The 16,481-nt window shown below is 45.0% G+C and overlaps 3 protein-coding genes across 4 annotated transcripts; all 3 read right to left on the bottom strand.

The window, feature by feature from the left end:
- Positions 1 to 1,799: 1,799 nt before the first annotated feature.
- Positions 1,800 to 3,455, bottom strand: BCIN_10g00500 (hypothetical protein). The gene is made up of 2 exons (XM_024695389.1): positions 2,759 to 3,455; positions 1,800 to 2,707 (listed from the first exon to the last, which is right to left on the bottom strand). Exon 2 carries the CDS (start codon positions 2,580 to 2,582, stop codon positions 2,085 to 2,087), a length of 498 nt encoding a protein of 165 aa, XP_024551183.1. The 5' UTR covers positions 2,583 to 2,707; positions 2,759 to 3,455; the 3' UTR covers positions 1,800 to 2,084.
- Positions 3,456 to 3,722: 267 nt separating this feature from the next.
- Positions 3,723 to 7,998, bottom strand: BCIN_10g00490 (hypothetical protein). Of its 2 annotated transcripts, XM_001554155.2 has the most exons (2): positions 6,210 to 7,998; positions 3,723 to 6,113 (listed from the first exon to the last, which is right to left on the bottom strand). In XM_001554155.2, exons 1-2 carry the CDS (start codon positions 7,240 to 7,242, stop codon positions 4,501 to 4,503), a joined length of 2,646 nt encoding a protein of 881 aa, XP_001554205.2. In that variant the 5' UTR covers positions 7,243 to 7,998; the 3' UTR covers positions 3,723 to 4,500. The 2 variants fall into 2 exon arrangements, with proteins under 2 accessions (XP_001554205.2, XP_024551182.1); XM_024695388.1 differs by having other exon boundaries at positions 3,723 to 7,998.
- Positions 7,999 to 8,296: 298 nt separating this feature from the next.
- On the bottom strand, positions 8,297 to 11,168 carry BCIN_10g00480 (hypothetical protein). The gene is made up of 2 exons (XM_001554154.2): positions 10,593 to 11,168; positions 8,297 to 10,531 (listed from the first exon to the last, which is right to left on the bottom strand). Exons 1-2 carry the CDS (start codon positions 10,659 to 10,661, stop codon positions 9,635 to 9,637), a joined length of 966 nt encoding a protein of 321 aa, XP_001554204.1. The 5' UTR covers positions 10,662 to 11,168; the 3' UTR covers positions 8,297 to 9,634.
- Between the last annotated feature and the right edge of the window lie 5,313 nt (positions 11,169 to 16,481).

Here is a 16,481-nt window from a genome sequence, read left to right as displayed (position 1 = left end):
ATGCGGTACTCATAATCACCATACTGATTTACTACTTACTGTTCCTGGCATGGTGTAAAAAGAAGAGAGAAGCCCAGAGCTAGGAATCACATGTTAGTGTGAGGGAGTAATGGATTTGACTTTTTGCTTGATAGAATGTACTAGCTGGCTAGCTGGGTACTCGTATACGTAAGGCTTTTCTTTTTTTTTCTTTTTTCCCCTCCCCTTCCATTGCTTCTCGTAAATGGGTGAACCCGTCTTGTTCGTACGAGGTCGGATGCGGCGATTTCTCCGACGTGGAGGGTTGGTTTGTTGGTTAGTTAGTTAGTTAGTTAGTTAGTTAGTTAGTGTACCATACCACATGAGCGGCTAATTATTGTATTTCTCTTGTTTTCTTACAATTCTGTAGCATTGTAGCTAGTTATTTAGTTAATTATCGGGGGAAAACGATTCTGGGTTTGTTTGGGGTTGCAAAGACGTTACATTGTATGTATGTGTGGATGTATGGAACTCTCCTTAGGTTATCCGTGGCTGAGAACGGAGAATGGGGAATCAAGGTGTAACCGCAGTCTCGGGTTTCCGATCACACGCTCTACTTAGGTTACGGAGTCCGGACGAAAGCGCTTACTGATACTGATAAGGATGGAGTAGGGTATCAGTGTGTCCTGGGTTGGTATGCAGCCTTATTATCTTACTATCACGAGATGAGATGTATCTCCGTACCTTGCCTAGTGCCGAGTTACTATATCGTACCCTCCTCGCTTTGGGCTTGGAGAGAGGACCGGCTTTGTGGATAGCGAGGGGTACGAAGACCTTGTATATTGCTTATGGAGGGTTTAACCTACCCGTGGTGGGGTTCGTCGGAATGAATGAATGAATGAATGAATGGAAGAATAGAACCAACAGTTGGTTCCAATCTCTGCATTTGCGAGGTGGAAACTGCGATTTGGTAAGAAATCATAAGGTTGCAGCCCTCAAATTATCCTCAACCGCATGCATACGGTCACCAACAATCGCAACATAGTAGTAAATAGCCGCAGCCGAGAAAGCCGTGTTGGTGTTGGTTGTTGTGAGTCGATTCTCCTTTTCGTGTGCACACTGCTTCGATTCCGAAATGAATCGTTCGTTTGGGATAAGGAGTCATAATGTGACTGTGATGAGGATGCGGGTTGAGAGCACTTTGAGTATGGATACTTTCGAATGTGCGATTGGCATGATGGTGATGAGATAATACGTGGTTGGAAGTTGGAGGTTTGATGTTATGTTCCCGAGCTGGATACCTTCGCATATGCACTTGAGAAGATGGATCACAGCGGGAACAGAATAGAACGATGTCGTGAACAGGCATAGTGTTGACCTGTTCGATTGATACGAATTGGGTTTTACCCGAGTATCTGTTTCGGTTCGATGGAATGTCTGATAGTTTCAGTTTGGGTGTAGCAGCTAGTTCTATTGTCCTACCTAGCTAGACCGCTCCTTTCTTTTTCCAAACCGAAAATGCAGCGGTTCTTGTACGCCTGCCAAAGTCAATCCTATGTGCATTTTAACATGGCGAGGTTATGGATGCTTGGTTTGCCAGGTCTGAGAAATAGTTACGGTATCTTACTCTGAGCATAGATCTCTACGCTTCCCGCACTCTGTAGACAATTCTGTCGAGCGGAAAGAACAGAAACTTCACGGATACGCGCGAGATTTAGTGATTATAATACAAGGGAGAGGGGGGATAGACTACCACGGTTTTGAAGTCGCATGAATCATCATAACACCTTCATAGCGCTCAAGTTCATAGAAGTCCAGCGATTTCGTCAGAGGAATATGAATGGAAAAGTATAAGTTATATTATCCAGAAAGAATCAACTAGCTCTTTGGCTTGAAATTCATGAAAAGAAAATTTCAAACAAGTTTTGCGTTCATCACCAAACCCCGATGAATTCGTCATTACCATAGCAAAAGAAAGAAGCCTCACATGATCTCATAGCCGGTGAGGTGAATATTCATCCCGTCAAGACTACCATACCAACAATTTATCCCCATCCCATACCTCTCAAACACTACTATTTTCACATTCAATTGTCACCATTCCACGAATCGCCCATAAGACGCGATCAAAAAACCCCTACTACCTTACCAGCTGACCACTGACAGTGACCCTCCTTACAGCCCTCACACAAATCCTCATTATGCGGACCTTTACTTGTTCCCGAATGTTTCGGCGTCTCCATCTCAACTCCATTCCACTTCTTAATCCGATATGCGATTCGGTCCGCGTACGAATCATCCAGGATCGGTTGACTGAGCGTATTACAGCTCTTGCAACTTTGATGATACACTCTCGCATTATACTTCGCTCCAGCATACATACGGATCGTGATAGCGATCATCTTGCTCGACCATCCATGGGAGCGGCATTTGCGGTTATGGCATATGAATTTTCCCATGATACTCGTGTCTTTTTCTTTGGTACAGGCGATAGGATCGTCGATGGGGTGGAATTCGAAGTGGAGATTGTGCTCTTTTAGAAGGAGGGCTACGCTGTCGTGGAGTGAGGGATAGAGTGACCATCTGTTTTTGGGCGATGGTCTTCTGTATGGTCGCCAAGGCATGTTGATTTTGAGGGTGATGAAATTTGGTCGAGGAATGAATAGCTCAAGTGATTGCGTGCTGAGTATGCGAGACACAAAACTGCCACGCAAGACTAGACAAATGGGAATAAAGAACCGAGCAGCCCCTTTATTCTCTATTAGTTTTCCATTTAGTGTTAGAAAGAGAAGTCCTTTACCTTTTTGATCTTTCTCAAAACACAAGTGAGAATGGTTGCACGAGCAACAATCAATACGATAATAATACCGATCGGAGTTTTGTGTTACATTCGTAGATACTTGACCTCCATTCCAAGGCGAGCCAGAGAAGGAGACACAAACTTATATACAAAAAATAAATCCAACTCAACTCACCACCACCACCACCATACTTACTTACTGACTTACTGACTTTCACTCCACTCCACCCAACCAACAAAAAAAAAAGCACAACAAGCCTCGCCCAAACAACCCTCATTTGCTAAAACAAAAAAAGAAGAAGAAGAAGAAGAAGCAACACCCACCACCTCATCGAATCCAAACATCCACCCACCAGCAGCCTCGCCATCCCCTCACCCAACGCGATCCAGCATACGCCACCCACCAGGCTCTCCACGAATCATTTTCCTCGCCTGCCAGAGCATCAGACCAGTAGCATTCGTGCACGCGACAATACTCGAAATGCAGTGAAACTCAACGGGAAGGAAGTCGCACGCGCAAGAAAGGATCGAATGCTATTCGTGCTTTCGAATGAATTCACTCGCATCTCTTGGGATGGGTTACATCTTCATGGATGTGGATTTTAACATCTGATATCTGATATCGAAGCTCTAACTCTGGCTCTGGCTCTGTGTGTGTGTGTTTGTTGCGTTGTGTATTTATCTCTTTGCACACAACTAAAAAAGAAAAAGAAGGAGAGAAAAGGAAAGGAAAGAAAAGAAAAGAAAAGAAAAGAAACTTACACAAACCCCCTCCTTCCCTCCTCCCTCCTCCCTCCTTTCAAGATCCTCAGATCCTCACTCCCCTCACTCCCCTCACTTACCCCTCACTTACCCCTCATCACCGCCCAGTAAATCCCAGCTCTAGACTCTAGATCCCTTATTTTCATCACATCCATCCATCTATAGCTACTCCCCAATCACCTCACCTCACCCCACCTTGCCTTGCCCTCAACTCAACTCAACTCAACCCAACCCAATTTAACTCAATCATTTAGATTCCATCTATCATCGCTCATCTATCATCGATCATCTCTCTCACTTAACTTTATATCGCCTATAAAATTACTCCAGTTTTCCAAATCGAGTTCTCGTAGGATATATATAGCAAAAGCACATACATTGGAGAACCTACTATACAACCATGTTTCTATAAAAAGTGAACAATGCGATACAATTATTGCATCTGACAAGGCATGAAGGCAAGTATCTCATGGGTAAATGTATATGCTCAGGCAAAGCTAATGCAACTAGCACGTTTTTCAACATGATAGATATTCCATGTAGCTATCTACTCATAATTCATATCATATCATATAACTTCATATGTATCGTTGCCGACACATCTATCAATCTCTTTTTTCACCACTTCACCACTTCACCAATTTTCGTTTTTTTCCCCCAGAGTGAAATCAAATATCCCAATCCAACTCTCCTATCATTTTTAGTAGAAGCCCAATACCCAAACTCCCTTCTCCACGCTATACACCTATCCATCAAACAAAACAGAACAAAATATAACACCAACTGACAGCTGTAACCCAAATAAACAATGAGTATACAACAACCATGCCGCCCGCTCCTGTGCCTATGCTTATGCAATGTAAACGTGAGATCGAAAACGAAATATATATGCCAACGCCATCTTCTCATGAAACACCCACCTTCGTTCCCCGTGCCATCTTGCTAAAAAGACAAAGCATTTGGTACCAATTTCCAAATCGTTAGTCCTGTGAAACCCCTAATCCAATTCCTTTCCCTCTGCCTTTTCTAATCACTTCCATTGCTCTTCCTACCGCATTCAAATCTCCTAACAAAGTGACATGCCCTCTATCACTCCTAACCTTCCCTCCCTTAACTAATTGATATCCTTCCGGCAACATTGCCTCTTTCGCTAGACAAACTCCATCCCCACTTGCAAACGCTAGATTGTCATAAACATCTGCGCACGGAATCCCTTCTTTACCTGCGACCTTCGCTCCATAGACCGTTGGTATCGACTTTCCATAAATGACAGCCAACGGAGGGTAACGATTTGCTTCCGAGATTTCGGGTCTGTGATGAAGTTCTTTCTTGAATTGAAGTGTTTCGGCAAGCGTGCGTCGTAAATAGGCAATTGCTTTGTCGCGGGGAAGAGTGACGAGAGTAGAGACCGAGGGAGTAGGGTTGTAGGGTTTACCAAGGGAGTTACCCATTTGAGGTGCGAGAGTACGATCTGTACCATCTACTCCACGGAGAGCTTCGGCTGCTCGGCTGGTTTTGGATTGGTCGATGGATTGATTTCGATCATCATTTTCGTTGCGAGAATTAGATCCGAGGTATGGTGAAGAGGGTTGAGGGGTGTTTGTACCGGAACCCGAGCCCGAGTTTGAACCCGAGCCAGTTTTCTTTCCAGTAATTGTTAGATTTGATAGACTGTTTGGTAGTTGGAGATTGAGAATACTGCCAAGCCCGCTACCAGATTGAGAGATTGGTGGTAGTGGTGGATCTGTAACAGGTGACCAGCGATACTTGATCCAATCATCCAAATTGAAAAAGTCGACGGGATATCTTTCTCTTGTATGGAGATCAAAGAAACACTCCCCATTTTCAGGAAGGAGTACAAAACTAGTCCGTAGTGTAAAATTGACTTGAGCGGTTAATACTCTTGAACTCAATAGAACAGCATCTCCATTTCTAAAGGGACCAAGAATGTTTATACATGATTGTGGAACACCAGCATATATAACTCCACTAAACAACTCAGGCTTTTGATTCACAACATGTCTCGTGATCAAACCTCCCAATGAATGAGCTATCACCAGAGCGCCAGTGGGCTTTTCTCCATTAGGACCTGGTTGATTGGAAGGTAATGTCTCCAAGAAGGCTTTCAGCTTTCTACTTAAAAGATGCGGGCTTAACCTCCAATCATAACCATAATCCCATACTCTGAGTTTCCCATTTTGTGCATTCTCGCAATTGCGAAGTCGTTTAAATAACCGCCTGGATATATCCACTGGTCCAATATTTTTAAGCATCCCAGATGGGATTATATTTTCTTCCATTCTTTCCTCGTCCTCTGGATCCAAACCAACTTCCAGGTCCACTTTACGGAGATTGAGTCCTACCTTGACAGGGACCCAAAGTTGATGATTTGGTGCTTTGGCAGACCGGAGTACTGATCCTCGATACCCACCCATAATTACAACATCACCCGTCAAATTTTCCATAGCTTTATCTAAAGTACTTGTAGGTTTCGTCGACGATCGAGTATTCTCACCACCAAAAAACGAATCGGATTTCGAAAAGGAGGGACTTGATTCAAGTGGTTTCTTTTTTATAACTGCTGGTAATACGTCTGAAGATGCATCAGTAATTGACTTTGATCTGTACGACGCTGGGTTGGAATTCAAAAAGTTCATGCTAAAGCCAAAACTGGGTACGCGGGGCATACTTGGCATACTAGGAAGTTGTGGCATTCGAAAAGTCGATCGATCTTGAAAAGAGTCTCTAATAGCTTTGACTCGAGAATTGACTTGTTCGTGGTGATTTTCGAATCGTGTATCATCACCTAGTGAGGAACTTCGAGATAAGCTATGATACAGTAGTGAATCATCAGATGTTGCTCTGCGAAGAACCAATGGCCGTTCTGCTGTGTTACTGTCGGTCGCTGTACTTGCGTTCTGAAGTTGTGAATGACTGCGACGTTTTGATTGTTGGTATTGAGTTGTGAGGTGTCCCTTTACCCGATTGTTATTCGTAGATGACCCCTCGCCTTTTGATTGACTAGGCGAGGTAGAAAAGGGGGAGAACGTGGCGCTTCTTGGCGAACTAATAGATGACCGAGACTTATGATTCGAACTTGTTGAAGTACTAAATAAGTTTCCTACTTGAGCCATTGAAGGCAACCCCTTCGGCAGCAGTTTTTTGAGCGCATCAGCACTACTAGATAATGAACTCTGGCGTTTCCTCCCAGTATTGAATACACTAGCCATTGCTGATGTGCGACCATCATTTGGTGGTTCCGTAACCACGATTGGCTTCGGTCCTGCCCGCCATGGCGAAGGAGGAGATGGCAGAGGAGGAGGAGGGGGATTTTGTGAAAGGTTCGATGATGGCAATGTCTCCAATGTCAATCCTTCCCCCTTTGTAGTTGTTGGCAACTCTTCATCGAACGGCCCATGTGTATTCGGCTCTAATGCTAGCGGGGTCTCGGGGTCGCTGTCAAAATAACCTCCTTCCAAAGTATCCATGGCGGCAGCCTTCTCTGCAGCAGGTGTTCTCGAAGACTTCAAACGTGAAGCTGCATGACTGAGTGAAACTCCAATGATCGATTGTGCGTCCTCATCTGTTATATGAGGAACTGCCATGGTTTCCATCTCATCCGAAAAATCATCGCTGAATTCGTTTGGATCTGCCGCAATGGTAGTCGACGTTGACGCATGTAATGGATCGTTGCCATTCTGAGGGGAGGGGTTTGAAGCCATTGTCCGGGTTCGTCTTTGTTGTTCCCGAGTGTTTCCTGCTTTATAACGTGTTGACCTGTTTACATCAATTATTCTTGATCCATCCTTACTATCATCTGAAATATAAATTGCGAGAAGTGGCAGGAAAGAAAAGGAAGAGACAGCTGAAGACGTTTTCCGCTGTTTCCGGATGCGGTACGATAAGCCTTATGGAGCCTCCAACAATTTTTTTAACCATTTACCAGGATATTTCCTGTTTGGGGGAGTTGCTTGATATTATGATTTGTGAATATGGAACTTCTTCTAGTCTAGGGCTTGAATTCATTTTGGCAATTGGTGTGTTGCGCCGTAAGCCAGCACCATTGGGAAGTGCACAGCTTCGATAGCTCGTTGTTCATGCTGCCAGTGCGTGCCAGCAAAGTCAATCCCACTTGTAGTTGACGTAATCGAGGAGTGGCCGTGGCAGTGGGGATGGGATAGGATAGGATAGGATAGGATAGACGGTAGACAGACGGACTGGCGGAGTTTGGAAATTGTGGAAAGTTTAAAGAGTCTCATGATTAATTGATTGACTGATTGGCTGGTGGGACCAGCCTTTCTTCCTATCTCTCTTCTGCCTTTCTTCCTACCTTCCTTCCTACCTTCCTTCCCACCTACCTATTTAGAAGAGACGATGGCATTCTCGACACCGAACCAGCCATATCTGTATCTTGTGTGGAGAAGATGTGAAAAGGCGGAAGACCATGCCAAGTGCAGCGAAGGGGCGGGAGGGGAAGCGAGAGAGAGAGAGAGAGTGTGTGTGTGTGTGGAAAGGATGTTGCATGCATGTGAAATCATGTGAATGAACCCTTAATAATTCTGTGCGAGGCCAACAACGTTTTTCTATACGCCTAATAATACGACCGGTACGAGTAACCATGACCAGCCTATGAGATTCATGCATTGAATGTTGTGTCGCCAGCCTCACCCGGATCTAGATATCGATTAAATACGCATACGGCGTATACGTATTGCTATCTAGCAACCACCTGCCTACCGAGTATATACACACACATATATATAGCAACACGTATAGTGTGTTGATATGTTATTAATATATATATGTATATATATAAGTATAGCTCAAGGACCGGTTGCAGCGGACGCCATGCTCTGTATATAATCCCGCACCCGAAGTTACCGACCGGACTCGCCGGACTCAAAACTGCTAATGAATGAATGAATGAATGGACCTTCCTGTCAATCACATAGAGTACGTATATCTCCATCTCTACATCAACATCAACATCTACACATCTATCGATACATCTATATATATCCCCGTCCCTCCTACGATACAACAAAAGAAACTCTCACATCCCATCCCAAGTGACGGAAGGGGTGCAGACGAACCCAACCAGCTTCTCCCGACTGAAAACAGATCTGATCTGATCCTCTGCAATCAGAATTCGACTCGCGACAATCCAAGGATTCCGTCCCATTCATTCCACCTGCTCGTCCCGATCCAATCCATCTTCTCGCCCCAATCCCAATCCAGTACTCCGTCCATACACAGCCACACAGCCCCTCTCCCATTTGTTTTCAGGGGCAGGGCAGGGCAGGGCAAGATCAAGATCAAGATCAACATAATTTCCTTATGCTTGAATGAAAACCGACCGACCGACCGACCGACCGACCAGAAAAAAACCACACAATTCGCTCAACTCAAGTGAAACACCTCAGTCTTGGCGATCCGGGGAAACTTTTTTTCTTTTAATGAATTTCTCGTATTTTTAAGTGGTTCGATGGGATTTATTATTCATCATACGTACAGGTATTTGTCCGGAACTGGGATGTTTCGGGAGGTTTCACTTCATGTACAAGGCCCAGGTATGAACACAATTTATCTAATCTTGTTCATTCTTTTATTTCACGCACGATTGAAGCGCAAATTGAAGGCAAAACTTAAATGCAAGAATTGAAATGCAAAATAGATACAGTACATCAAACAATTAATCTCAATTCTGAATTAATTTACTAAATTACTTCAAGACAAGCAGGAGGGATGGCCCAGCCCAACTCTCTACCCATTAGCTCTCAAGCAATTGCACTTCCCATTCTGCACATCTCCTGGAAATGTTCCCATCCCACGATCCGTACAAGTCCCATCATGTAAATATCCAGAATTAAAGAATTAATGTCGATTGTGAAGAAAAAAAAGATTGCGCAGAGGAAGAAAAAAACTTCTGATCCAAACTGTCGTTGCCCAGACCAGACTCTAAGAGAATAAACAAAGTAAACATCAACACCCCCCTAAGGTATCTATCCCCTTTTTCGTAGACCCAAGCCAAAAAAATAACTTGTACCGGCGCCCGAAAAAATTCCATTGTAATGCAAATGCGTGAAAATTGTCGATCGGTGAGCATTTAGATGCTTACAAAAGGAAAGCAGCGAGTCCGAAGACGGCGGCGATGGCAGCTCCTCCAGCTTGAACAGTGGAAGCAGCACCGGTGAATGCAAGTGGGGTTTGGGTAGCAACTGGGGTAGTACCGTTGGCTGGGACGGAGATGTATCCAGTGGAAGATGGCTTGGCGGAAGCAGCTGGGACACCTGGAACAGTGGTCTCGTGTCCGGAGAGGGAGACGGTGGAGTAGATGACGGTTGGGATACAGGTGGTGATGGCAACGACAGAGACGGATGCAGCTGGGGAGGTAACAACACCGAGGTTAGAGCCAGTGGAGGAGGCAGCAGGAGTTCCTGTTGCTGATGCAGACTTGGAGCAAGCAGTTGGGGTGACGAGCGATCCGTTGCTGTCATATGGAAGGTATCCAAGACATGATGCGTATTCGGAAGCACATGTGGCTCGGTTGGCATCTGCTGCACTACGGCATGAGTTGTATGATGCGTTACATTCAGCTACGCAAGCATCGGTGGGGGCAGCTGAGGGGGCAGATGAGGAGGCAGCTGGTGTGGCGTAGGTTGGAGTGAAGACTGGTGCGCTGCTGGCTGGGGCGCTGGAGGCTGGGCCAGATGCAACTGGTGCGCTGCTGGCTGGGGCGCTGGAGGCTGGGCCAGATGCAACTGGTGCACTGCTAGCTGGGGCGCTGGAGGCTGGAGCACTTGGGGCTGGGGAAGAAACAACTGGTGCGCTGCTAGCTGGTGCACTTGAAGCTGGTGCACTGTTGGATGGCTGACCAGCTGGGGTAACAGAAGAGGCTCCAGCCTCGGTAGAGGAGGTTCTTGAGTAGATGGTGGTGGAAACTTGGGTGCTGCGAGCTGGGCAGTCGGTAACAGTTGCGGCGCAAGAGGTGATGGTGACTTCCTCAGTGACCTAGGAAATATTAGTCAGGTGCCCTCAAATCTCTTCCATACAAATCATCGTTCAGACTTACGTAGTCAGTGGAGGTGGCAGCCATGGCGGCACCAGCGAACATGGAAACGGCGATAACGGAGAAACGCATTTTGAATATTATTTGGTTTTTGGGGATTGTTTAGTGCTGAAGAGCGGTGATAGAAGGTTCACTGAATTTGATCTGTTGAGTTTGTTCTGTAAAGAATGGACGACCGAAGTCAAAGGAAGATATGTGTGATCTGGAAGATTGACTTTGTTTGGATGAAGAAGAAAAGTGAATAGAGGAGGGGCAAGTCAACCCCATATAAGCTTGGGAGATTAAACAAAGATGGGAGACGGGCTTGGCCACTTGGGAGATTGACAAGGAAGAGCTTCTTTTCAGCGGTCCCATGTGGAGAGACTTTCCACACTTTCCCACCACTAGGCTAGCAAAGAATACCCAATTCGTAGCTGGATTGACAGGGGAATCACTCTCAAACCGGTAGTCGTGCAAAGTAACTTTTGCTAGGGCTAATATGTGTAGCCATTTGGTGACCAATGTATACACCGCTGACCCAAGGGCAAACCTAGCCTCCATTTGACATCCACTCGTAATTAACAGGAGGGCGATGGATGTTTTTCCCACTTCTCAGGTTTGGTTTCTGGGATTGCAAACATTCAACCTATGAGAAGTGGTATGCCTTAGTTCATCCGTTCCTAGCGATTTGACGTTTCGTGGCTTGATTTTCATGCGCACCGAAGGAAGGCCGGACCAGAGAAAATGCATGGTTTGGAAGTCTTGGTGGCTTTGTGCCGGAGTAGTGCATTCTACAGGGTCGATCTAAATTCATCTAATGCAGGAACAAGACCAATTAGCGGTGGCATTCGTCTGGGTTCGCGAAGTGAGAACCCCTATCCATTTTACTTCACCCTAAGCCTGACATTTGTCTGACTAGGAGCTCGAGGAATGATTATCCATCCCCAAAAGCTCCTACAAATGTAACTTTGAGGCGTAGGTCTCTGCTGTATCTCGATTGACTCCAGGTTTTGGTTCTATTATTTAATCTTCTTGGAATCCTTCCATCTCACCATCTCATCCTGATGCTTATCCAAAGTCACAATCAACGGTTCAAAGCTTCTATTTCCAGCTCGTCTCATGTTCCTGATGATGTGGCTGTGGCTGATGCTGTAGCTGGTGCTGGTGCTGGTGCCGTTGCCGTTGCCGTTCGATGCTGCCGTCCGATCATGTAGTCGTGTAATCACGTAGGGAATGTGAATATGGCCGATGCTGTGCACCTAGGCCCTAGGGAGGTAGCTCCAGTTTACTTAGATGATTGTTTCATAGATTGCTCGAGTAGAAATTCAAAGGACAGTGAGCAGGTCCTATGCATCCATCTTCACCCAAATCATTATGATTCATGATTCAAATCCCATTCTCTAATATTAAGAATAATAAAAATCATCAGGCCGTGCTTCGTCCCCGTCGTCTACTTTCCATTTAAGCATCTTTTTGAACCTGGTAGAAAATCGTCGACTCAATTTCCATGTACATTCAATTCTCAGTCCTCATCGGGATGAGAGGCCCAACATTGGCTGATCATCATTTCGCATCATCATTGTATCTTGAAGGAGATTGAGTCGCCGCAGATGAGAAGATATCTATTTTCGTACCTCGGTCATGGAACGAATCCGCAAGTGATGCCATTGATTAACGCTCCTCGGAACGAAATCGTTAAGATTTGCTATGTAAATTGCAGTATCTACAATACGAGCTTTCTCGCGGTCGAATTACCTAGGGATTAATTTCAAGCAAGATAGCGGTGCCGTATTCGCTCTTCATTTATTGAAGATCGCTTTCGGCTTTCCATCCACTCCATAATTTCTACAGCAGAAATGAGGCCGTCACGGCCACTTACTATGGCTCGCGGTCGAAAGCGTGCGGGTACATACACACATACACACATACACACATACATGACTTTCACAGGATCGACTCATTTGATACACTGGCGTGCTTCTGTGCGGTTATTTTCCTCCACAACACCAGCGACCGACCCAGTAGATTCCAGCTTATCGACAAATGCCAAGATATCGAGGATTTGCCGGTAGATTGTCGACCCCCCGTGAAAAGGGGCTTGATGCATGGTGAGTGAACTGGTCTGGTCATACAGGCAATGCAAAATGGAAATATAAACCTTAGATGCATGGAAATGCTTTATGCAACGCTGCAAGTTCGTCATCGTCTACCACTTATCGACGTGGCGTTTCTTCCACATCTGGGACATTCTCATCGTTCGTAGTTATCGGCGTTCATCTTATTCGTCTCGACAAGATTCAAGTCTTACCATCCCGTGTGCTTGTTTTACTTGCTTTTCGCAGTATATGACGACAGCAACTTGTGTTCCAACGCAATGATCATGTCCTGGAATGCAAATCACTACACGATCTAAAACGATCGGCAGGTGATAATGCGTTTACTATCACTATCCATGATCTTCCAGGACGATACAAGACGACATACGTCAATTGATTTGCAACGTTCCCGTGTGTACTCAATTGATTCATCATGTTGCGCCGGAGAATAATGCAGCATTTCGAAGGCAAGGTACATTTACTATATATCCATGGTGCATGCGAGAGACGTCTGCTATTTTAGTCTCCAAAGATATTCACGGATCTGATAGTCCTGCTGATTTTCCATCCACAACATCATCGTCAACGGTCGGTCTCGACAACAGCTGTCTGGACATCACGAGTAAATTTGCGCGTCGCACAAAAAGAGTACATATTCTCTCACAACTGCAGTTCCATCACATACGACCATAGACTGAAGAGAATTGGGCATCCCGTCCGCTCTGCCATACACAAGCTTCAGATCGGTGGATTAGTAGTTGGGTGGGTGACCACCAGCGAATCCCCACTGTTGTATGTTTCCTTTTGTGGTTTTTATTTTTATTTTTTATAAATCGACGCTGGATCAATCTTGGGGTTGTCGAGACGTCCCTTATCAAATATTATATGCTGGGATGAGAGTCACCAAGCCTCATTATTAGAGCATTATATCCATTCCCCATTTGCCTTGTGTCTGCTGGAACAGATTTTTGCTTTTCGCTCAAGATCCACCCGTCTTCCCTCACAGCCGAATGTTTTTTATATTTTTGGCCAGCTCGGAGAAGCAACTTTGTTCCGTGTCAGTTTCGTCAAAGGATTATCGCCACCAGGTCTCTGCTATAGCTGATATGTTTTCCCTGCATGCACCATCACAGAAGTCTATGTATTGTGGAAGGGCACTAAGGATACCCCATGTTTTCAGACTCATGTAAGTAACCAGAGGCGAATTCTGAATTGACTACAACACACTAGTCGTTCGTCTTGTATCAATACTTTGTCTGCACGTTTCATCTATCCGTATTTATATTCCAGTGACTTCTCGCAGCCGCCGAGTTCAATTCCATTCGACAATCACAGGTGGCTCGCTTGCTGTGTTCACGTCTCTCTATTCGATGATAAGGCACAAGTTTTGATTGAGAATTGGGAAAGATTATGAGTTAACAGACTATCATCGCATGGGCTTGCTCTCTGGACGACATGTTAGAAGTGCGCATTACATCAACTCTTGATCTTATCATGGTGTTTCCGTTTTTCTTCGTCTCGGAGAATCATAGATGGTCATTGTCATTTACCATTGCTTGCTTCATGATGCCTTAGAACCACGACTGCCGAGACAAGAAACTAATTAGTTTTCAGAGTCGCTCAGCCCTGGAAGAAAGGTCTTTGTGGAAGTGGGTAATGAGTTGGATTATGCTAGAAAGGGTAATACTCTAGCAGACCTTTTATACCCGTTTCGGCCAATTAATGCGAGTAAGAACCACCATTCGGTCACTTCTGCATCTTCTGCCCTCTTTTCGAAGAATTTGTGCGTTGTTTGATTGAGCCATACATGCCTCAACCACAAAAACCGCATGCTATGCTGTAGTGCCGAGGTACCGTCACATGATCCATATCCCGACAATAGCACTTATGATTCCAGACTGGACGCCGACAATGCTCAAGTTGTACAGGCTCAAACACTCTCTGTCCAGAACGTTTCTTGAAAATCTCTTGAAATACAAGCTTTCCACCCTACAAACTATTAGATCAATTTCAATCGACATGGCGATGAACCACAACCACGCCAACTATCAGTCGCGTCTTGAATATATTGAACACTCGCAGATCCTCTGCATTTCCCAAGTAATGTATGTCATATAATCATTCCGCACCTAAAGCCCCACTTGCTATAGATAACTTCTCGAGCATCCTTTCCATCTACATCTGATCACTAGAATGGATGACTCTGATCAGAAGCTGCAACAAATCAAGATCACGCCGCTACAATATAAAGTCGATCACCATTCAAATACATCAATTTCGTCTATCATCTCCTACTTCCTAGTGATATCTCGGGACTTCAACGGCCAGGATGCGACGGCATTCCAGCAGGAACAAGGGAGTTCATTATGCGTCTCAACAATCCTGACTCCGAAGACACACATCAAGAAACACGAGTCCAAAACGAAGTTGCTATCCTCAGCCTTGCTCGAGATACTCCAAGTCATATCAATCTACCCGTTGTCCCACGGGTTCTTGGCTGGGGCAGCGCGAGTCGCAATCATACAGGGTGGATTTTACAGGAGCTGATGCCTGGTGAACCGTTGGCCGAGGCTTTCGAAGCTATGCCGCTTGGCTAGAAGAAAGTGATCCAGAAACAAAGGGCGCTATTCTTAAAAGCACTACAGGACTATCAGCTTCCCGAAAGTATTCATAACTTTGGAGGTGCATATTTTGATAGCAATAGCGCTATGGTAAGTGGACCTATGAAAACCGCTGGTGCTGGACCTTGGGATAGTTTAGAAAAGTCTTGTAGAGAATGTCTGAAAGCAGCACTTGCTAAAACAGACAAAAATCTATATATTCGGACTGGAAAGAAAACGGTGTTCGAAAGCGTATTGATGCCTTCATTGAGAATGGACTGTCAGCACTGTTCTCCAATATACCTTTCAAGCAAGAAAAGTCTATTATACACGGAGATTTAGATAAGAATCTTCCCTACTCTTCCATTGAGCTCACCACTGACAATGACTGAAGTCCCTGAGAATCTGCTTTATGATCCTGCTACATATCGTGTAATTGCACTCCTGGACTACGACTTTGCTAATATCCTGCACCCAGCACATGAGTTCTTCCAGTCGTTTGGCACCAGCGGTGGTCAGTTTCTGGGTTGGTCAAGGGACAAAGAGGCTGAGGTGCTACGCACTTCTCAACTCACGGGTCTATTTCCTTCGCCTCTTCCAAGTCCAGTGGCTCCAAAAAAATGGTTCAGGCATTGATTGGGAAGTTGCACAGGCGTGAGAGGAAAAACAGATGGAAGGGCAAGCACTAGGAGCAAACATATTTTCTGCAGGATTTCTCCGTCACCTGCATTCACCAATCAGTGGCCCTGGTGCTCTTTCAGCTTCGACGAATAGCAAATACAACACGATTGCTCTCATGTTGCAACAATACTGCTTGCCGCGCAAAGATTCTACCTCGTTTCATCCCATCTTCTCTGTAGTTGGTAAATTTGTTCTTGTTGCCGCATCTCGAGATTCATAGATTATTCTATGGATAATACCTAACTACCCTCTACCCGTCTCAAAAAAAATGTTCATACTAATCTTACATCCAATCAATGCCACCCCAAATCCTTCTCCTGTTGCGCAATCGAACGCAGAATCCCAAGGTCTTACAATACTTGCAATATCGAACCAAGTCCATATATCCTATTCCCCAACACATATCCCGAGTCGAAATAAACCCAAAGTATAAATAACTCCATCAGCAAGTTTTCATCTGGTAGAAATTTACATGCCTGAAATCGCTATTTCCAAATGCCTTTGTCCTGATCCGTGGATTCTATTCTATTCTAAGA

This window comes from Botrytis cinerea, chromosome 10 (genome assembly GCF_000143535.2).
Source record: "Botrytis cinerea B05.10 chromosome 10, complete sequence".
Lineage (NCBI taxonomy): Eukaryota > Fungi > Ascomycota > Leotiomycetes > Helotiales > Sclerotiniaceae > Botrytis > Botrytis cinerea.
Note: the sequence above shows the minus strand (reverse complement) of the source record. Positions and strands in the feature narration are given on the sequence as shown.

Excerpts from the sequence above, each read along its gene's own strand:
- BCIN_10g00500 (XM_024695389.1), bottom strand. The coding sequence starts at position 2,582 with ATGCCTTGGCGACCATACAGAAGACCATCGCCCAAAAACAGATGGTCA.
- BCIN_10g00490 (XM_024695388.1), bottom strand. The coding sequence starts at position 7,242 with ATGGCTTCAAACCCCTCCCCTCAGAATGGCAACGATCCATTACATGCG.
- BCIN_10g00480 (XM_001554154.2), bottom strand. The coding sequence starts at position 10,661 with ATGCGTTTCTCCGTTATCGCCGTTTCCATGTTCGCTGGTGCCGCCATG. Across the intron at positions 10,532-10,592 it reads CTGCCACCTCCACTGACTAC|GTCACTGAGGAAGTCACCAT; the intron begins GTAAGTCTGAAC and ends AATATTTCCTAG.